Source organism: Cucurbita maxima, unplaced genomic scaffold (genome assembly GCF_002738345.1).
Source record: "Cucurbita maxima cultivar Rimu unplaced genomic scaffold, Cmax_1.0 Cma_Scf00026, whole genome shotgun sequence".
NCBI lineage: Eukaryota > Viridiplantae > Streptophyta > Magnoliopsida > Cucurbitales > Cucurbitaceae > Cucurbita > Cucurbita maxima.
Window position 1 is genome coordinate 563,361 of NW_019272042.1, and position 7,136 is coordinate 570,496.

At 36.7% G+C, this 7,136-nt stretch overlaps 1 protein-coding gene across 1 annotated transcript; it reads right to left on the bottom strand.

The window, feature by feature from the left end:
• Positions 1-349: 349 nt before the first annotated feature.
• LOC111499033 (9-cis-epoxycarotenoid dioxygenase NCED6, chloroplastic) lies at positions 350-2,172 on the bottom strand. The gene has a single exon (XM_023150475.1). The coding sequence runs from the start codon at positions 2,146-2,148 to the stop codon at positions 445-447; it is 1,704 nt and encodes a 567-aa protein (XP_023006243.1). The 5' UTR covers positions 2,149-2,172; the 3' UTR covers positions 350-444.
• Between the last annotated feature and the right edge of the window lie 4,964 nt (positions 2,173-7,136).

The following is a 7,136-nucleotide window of genomic DNA, read 5'->3' on the forward strand; positions in this document are numbered from 1 at the left end:
GTATCTAGGGGAAACACATATCGTGGCAACCAGGTTAAATAATTTATATGACTATATTTATTATATCATTAAATATTTTTTTTTTTTTAAGAAGAAAAAGAAAAGTTGTGTCATTGCTTACTTTACTTACCACTTATAGTACAAAAGCACATTGATTTTTTTATGAAATTATATTTTAATAAAATATCTGACCTTTGGCTTTGACATCAAATTTTATAACTTATGGAATTTAATATTTTATAAAATATCTGAAAAAGGTTGATGAAAATCCTAAAATTATTTTTATTTTAAACTTAATTAAAAGGAATATAATTTAATAAGTTATATCTACAATATATAATTCTCCGAAAACCACTAATTATTACCAAAGAAAAAAAACCAAAAATATAATATACAAATTGATTAATTTACAGAAAACAAGCAGAAAAAAAAAAAAAAAAAATTCTAGTTCGGAGCTTGACCCTTCAACTCTTCTTCACTAACAAATGTGCCGTGAAATCCGTAAGGAACCCTCGCCGGAAGTCTAACCGCCGCCACTTCCTTCATCTCTGCCGCCTTAACCACCACCAACTCCGATCTCTGCCGCTTCTCATCTCTTACAAACCCTACAACATACCCTCCATCCTCATTCTCATCTTCGCCGGAATTACCATTTTCCGACACGTAAAACGGTTCGCCGCCGAACCGACCGTCGCCATATAGAAACTTCTTCACTTTTCCAGTTTCTAAATCTACCTTCGCAATGCCGGAGCACTTCGGCCACGGCTCTGCTATCGCCATGTAAACGAATCGGGTCCTCCGCCCTACCAACTTCCGGTTCACCTGACCCGCTTCCAAATTCATACCCGATCCGAAAACCCGACGGGTCGCCTTTCGGTTCCTCATGTCCATCCGGATTTCCGTCAGCTCAATGGTCAACGCCTGGTCCCGGTCGTTGAAAATAGAATCCGGCGGGTTCATACACGACCCGACAGCAACAACGGTTTTCTCGCCGTTACTGCCGGTTTCCTCCCACGCATTCCATAAATGGAAGCAGAAACAATCCGGCACGTCAATCCAAACAATTCCGGTCTCGTCGACTCCGGATTTTGGTAGGATTCCGAACCGGGAAGTTTTGTTCGAGTCGAACACGACGGGAGACCCGCCCCGAACCATTTCGGATAACTTGAAAACCACCTGATGATCTGGTATCACGACGTGGTTTTCCGTTATCGCGAAATCGTGGATCATCGTCGGGTCACGGAGGGTGATATCCACGTCACGAACTTTTTTCCCCAACCGGTCGAACCGTAAATATTTCAAATACGGTTTTTTAATCATGTTGTAACTCAAACCGTGAAGATCGCCTAAAATGGGATCCACTTTAGGATGAGCGATCATTGGACAGCTAATCTGACTGTTAAAGCTAAACCGTCCGATCGTTTCGAGATCTCCGCCATCTCTGATTTTGACGTGATACGGAAGATCATCTTCGGATAAAGCTAATAATCGACCGTTGAAATAAACCAAACCGGCGTTGGCGACACCTGTCCCTTTCGAGCTGTCGATTAACCCAATCCCGGCCCGAGCTAAAAAGATTGCGAGCCTAGCCAGTCCTTGGTGACCATGAAGCTCGCCGATCGGCTTGGGGAAAACCGGTCGGCCCAAAGCGACTTCCTGCACGAGCCGGCTTGTACGAGTGAACCGGCAGCTGTAACTAGCTTCGTTACCTCCGTGAAATGTAACGGCGTGGATCATTCCATCACCGTCAAACAAGTGGTGCCCACCTATGGGTGCATGCATGGGATTAGCGCCGTTTCGTAAATAAACGCCACGTAAGCATGCAGGTAAATTGCCGATGATTTCAAGGTCGTGGCGAACGGGACACTCGGGAACCGGAGAGAAATTACCCGAAATTTGAACCGCCGGGTCAACCGTTTTCGGCAATTTATCAACGATCAGCGACGACTCAACAGCGTCCAGCAGCGACGCCGCCAAATTCTGAAATGGGTTGATCCGATGCGGAAGCGGAGTCGACACCACTTTGGGCGGCGACGGCGACGGCGACGGCGGTGGCAGAGTGAGTAATTTGAGTTTCCTAATTGGAGGGGTTTCGACGGTGGAGGAGCTCCGGCAAAGTGGCAGCGGCGACTGTAAAGAGATTTGCATGACCGTAATTGTAAATTGGAAGAAAAAGAAGAAGTGGGAAAAAACTGGTGAGTTGAAATTGGATTCGAAGTCGGGATTTTATATTAGCACCGAAAATGGAGGTTGAAGGAGGCACGTGGAAGATTTGACACGTGGGAGCTGAAATGGGGATGATAATTGGGGCAAACAAATTTTAAAAATAAAAAAATAAAATAAAATAAAGAGCAACGAATGAGCTAAAGCAAGTGTCAATGGTCAATTCATAATTTTTTAATAATTTTTATTTTGAAAAGTTGTAATTTGAGAATTATTGGGTTTAGTTCATGTGTGTTTGGACATGGAGTGGGGTTGTTCTTGTCCTTGATCCCATGTGGAATTTATGGCAATTTTTAGGTTCAAGATGATGTAATAATATTCCATAAATGTAGCCCATTTTCCAATAAGGGTAAATGAATACCGTCCTATTATCTCTTCTTTATATGCACAAATCCTACTCGATGAAATGCATGTGTTTTAACTCTAAATTTTTTCGATTCGGAATATAGAACTGACCTAAAACAAAGGTAGACTCTGATACTTAAGTTAAAGAATTGACTCGAGAATTGACGAAAGATTGTTCCAAACGAGTTGCGCCGAGTTTCATTTGGACCTCTTGTTGTTAGGGTTTTTGGCAAAGATTCACTACAATTTGGTTGGTGTGGGTAATTGGGATGAAATAAAGTGGGGGAAAGAAAACAAGGATCAAGTACCAATACAATAGAATAAAGGTAAATTAGCGTGTATATAACTTAGATCAGTCGAATCTAACGTTAAGAATATTATTAAAATTTTGTTTTTTAATTTAAGAATATTATATAGAATTTAAAATTTTAAGAGTGGAAGTTTTTTATTTAATTAAATTAATTATTATTACGATTAATAAAGGTAAGTTAGGGTGTAGATATATATATATATATAAGAAATAGCACTTAAAAACATTCCTTAGAGACCTATCCACGTGGGACTCCACGTGGGCAGAGAGGACAAATTTGGGCAGCCATTTGACCCCAAACTTTTCGTCTATTGACTTTTTCTAGCTCCCGCAGGTGGGGGTCACGAGGGTTTGCAGTTTTTACATTTCAACACGTGGCGATAATACAAACCCACTTCACACGTGTCGTTTTTCCCACCCTCCCTCCCACGTGCACGTCCATACCCCCACATCCCCATTCCCTGACATTTTCTTTTTCTTAATTTTTTTTAATTTACTTAAAGTTTTTGTTCTTTTTCCCCCGTGGGCCCCACTACCCAACAAGCTTTGGTGTTGGTGTTCCTTGTCAGTTGTCCGTATTAACATTATCAAATTTCCGATTTTGGTGTTTTTATTACGTCATCATTTCGGACCACTAAATATAATTTCCTTTTTCCTTTTTCTTCCACCACGTGTCTTCTTTTTTTATTTTACAATGTTTTTAAATTAACAAATATAATATTTAATTTTGTATTATATATAAAGAAATACCTTAAAACTTTTTTAAAAATAATAATAAATTTTTTTTATTGTCTTCTTTTTTTATTAATTTATTTTTTTTTTGTAAAAAATAATAAATTATTTGTCATCGTGGGCTGTTTCTGACCGTAGGTGAGTTGGTTTATTGGGTCAGGACCCTGAAATGAAATGGCCCAATATTGATTAATGGGCCTTTCGTGGGCTTTTTGTGGCATTTCAAGCCTTGTTGTTGACTTGTACTGGGCCACATGTAGTACGGCCCAAATAACCGTTTTGGAATGTTGGACTTACGTGACATTTGCAAGATTTATTTAGGAGTTTTAATGTAAAGCATTAATATTATCTTTGAAATAAATAATTCCCCTCATTTTTTATTGAGAAAATTTCAAATAAATATTCAAATGTTCGGATGAAAGAACGGTCCGTGACGACAATGAGAATTGAGAGCTTCCGATAACGATGGGTCGAAGAAGGAGAGACTAACATAATGGATAAAGCCATAAATCTCGACCATCATAGTTATTATTATCGTACTTTTGTTAATACAGAAAGTGGACCCATCCCGAGACTAACCTAATGGATAAAGCCATAAATTATTTTTGCATAACAAATCGCCCCATCATTGCATAACATGCCATCAAATGAAATTAAATGACGTAAAATTAATAAATTAAATATGGGTAACGTTTGAATAATTGAGAAAACTTTATATTATAGTGATTAATGATCGTTCATGTGCATCATTAATTGGTCATTGACTATGGAAATGGACTAAAAATAAGGAGGTATCAATTGTAGCTGCATGAAGGTTCATTATGAAGTGAGCTGAATTTAATGAACACACACATTACCCTTTACTTATAATCATTGCACTTTAAAATCTTAATTTTCAAGTTAGTTGTAGCACAAAAGTCAATGCTCTCTTTGTTCGTTAATAATCACAATTCATGGGATCATATTTTAGGGTTAGGTTCGAGTTTGTATTTTGTCTCGGTTAAATTACATGTTTGGTTTGTATAGTTTGAGAAAACTTTCAATTTAGTCCTTATAATTTTAAAATTTTCGATTTCAACCCTGTAATCTTGATTTATTTTCAACCCCTATAACTTATAAATCTTCTATTCCTCTCGAACCATCTTGGGTCAACCTATCTAGCCAACTTATTCGTGTGGAAGAAGTTAGACCTTCAATTTTAAATCTTCTGTTGTAGCTACTATGTGAGATGAACTCGAATTCTGAGTTAGCTAAGTGGGTATTGTTGGATGATGAAAGTCCCACATCGGTTAATTTAGGGAATGGTCATGGGTTTATAATCAAAGCAATACACTCTCCATTGGTTGAGGCCTTTTGGGAAGCCCAAAGCAAAGCCATGAGAGCTTATGCTCAAAGTAGACAATATCATACCATTGTGGAGAGTCGTGTTCGTCTAACATGGCGTTCACGATGGGACCCGAACCCACAATCTCCCGCTATTGATTATGGGTCCTATAGCCATGAGAGCTTATGCTCAAAGTGGACAATATCATACCATTGTGGAGAGTCGTGTTCGTCTAACATGGTATCAGAGCCATGCCCTAAACTTAGCCGTGCCAATAGATTGACAAATCCTCGAATGTCGAACAAAGGACTCCAAAAAGAAAAAAGGAGTCAAGCCTCCTCGAAGGTACGAAGGCAGTCAAAAATGACTAAGACTCCAAAGGAGTCGAGCCTCGAGCCTCGATTAAGGGGAGGCGTGCTTTGTTCGAGGGGAGGTGTTGGATGATGAAAGTCCCACATCGGCTAATTTAGGGAATGATCATGGGTTTATAAGTGAGGAATACTAACTCCATTGGTATGAGGCCTTTTGGGAAGCCCAAAGCAAAGCCATGAGAGCTTATGCTCAAAGTGGACAATATCATACCATTGTGGAGAGTCGTGTTCGTCTAACATGGTATCAGAGCCATGCCCTAAACTTAGCCGTGCCAATAGATTGGCAAATCCTCGAATGTCGAACAAAGGACTCCAAAAAGAAAAAAGGAGTCAAGCCTCCTCGAAGGTACGAAGGCAGTCAAAAATGACTAAGACTCCAAAGGAGTCGAGCCTCGAGCCTCGATTAAGGGGAGGCGTGCTTTGTTCGAGGGGAGGTGTTGGATGATGAAAGTCCCACATCGGCTAATTTAGGGAATGATCATGGGTTTATAAGTGAGGAATACTAACTCCATTGGTATGAGGCCTTTTGGGAAGCCCAAAGCAAAGCAATGATCATGGGTTTATAAGTGAGGAATACTAACTCCATTGGTATGAGGCCTTTTGGGAAGCCCAAAGCAAAGCCATGAGAGCTTACACTCAAAGTGGACAATATCATACCATTGTGGAGAGTCGTGTACACTCAAAGTGGACAATATCATACCATTGTGGAGAGTCGTGTTCGTCTAACAGGTATAATACAAATAGATTTACAGAAAAGTGAAAAGTTGTGAGATTTAAATGGATCGTAGAAGTAGGTTAAAATTATTCTTAAACTCATATTAAGATATGTGTTTGAGGATCATATTAAAATATAAATAAATAAATACGAGACGAAATAAAAGGTATAATTAAAGAAGAATATTGAAATTAAAAAGACAAAAAGGAAGAATAATATAATGGAAATGTAAGAAATTTAGAGAGGGATTAGAAGGAATTAGCATAATATAAAGGGGTTAATCTAAAAAATAAATACTTTTGACTTTATTTATATATTAGTCAAAATTACTATCAAGCTATTTAAAAAATTAACTTGAATATAATTTAATTAAAAAAGACATAAATTAAGGTATAAAAATTACTAATAAAAAAATTAATGATCCGAATATTACAATTCGAATTTTTTTAATTAAAAATTTTGTTTAAATTTGACATATTATTAAGTAAACGATTTTTATAATAAAAAAAAGTCGTAATAAACGGTGGCAGATTCCAATGTACAATATATATTTTCTAAATTAATTTACTTTTATCTTATCACATGTTAATCACTAACATTAAAAAAAACAAAAACAAAAACAAGAATATTCTTTCCGTTAGATTAATTCCGTTGCTACAGTAGGACCCACTTTTGCCACGTCGTTATTCTCGATAAGAAATCGTGTAATTTGGATTTGAGTTAACGGCTTTGACAACGGCAAGAAAGTTCCGTCCCTTAAAAATAAATTTCTGCATTCTAAATATATTTTTTTAAATAAAATTTAGAAAACATGTTTTTAAATTAAAATGATTTAATATGAATTTTAAAAATATTAAATTTATTCAACTTTAAATTATTCCTCCATAAATTAAGATTGTAATATATGGATTTTAGAAAGCTTAAATTTATTCCATTTTTAAATTATTCGTTCCACAAATTAAGATTGTATTAGAAAGCTTAATTTATTCAACTTTTATCATTATTTTTAATATATATATATTTATTTATTTATTTAATATTTAAAAAATATTCATAAACTTTAAAATGTGTTAATAGTCATTTTTTGGTTCGTTCTTAGCTCTTATGGACCATCCA

What these genes read in the sequence shown, in the direction of transcription:
- LOC111499033 (XM_023150475.1), bottom strand. Translation starts at nt 2,148, where the DNA reads ATGCAAATCTCTTTACAGTCGCCGCTGCCACTTTGCCGGAGCTCCTCC.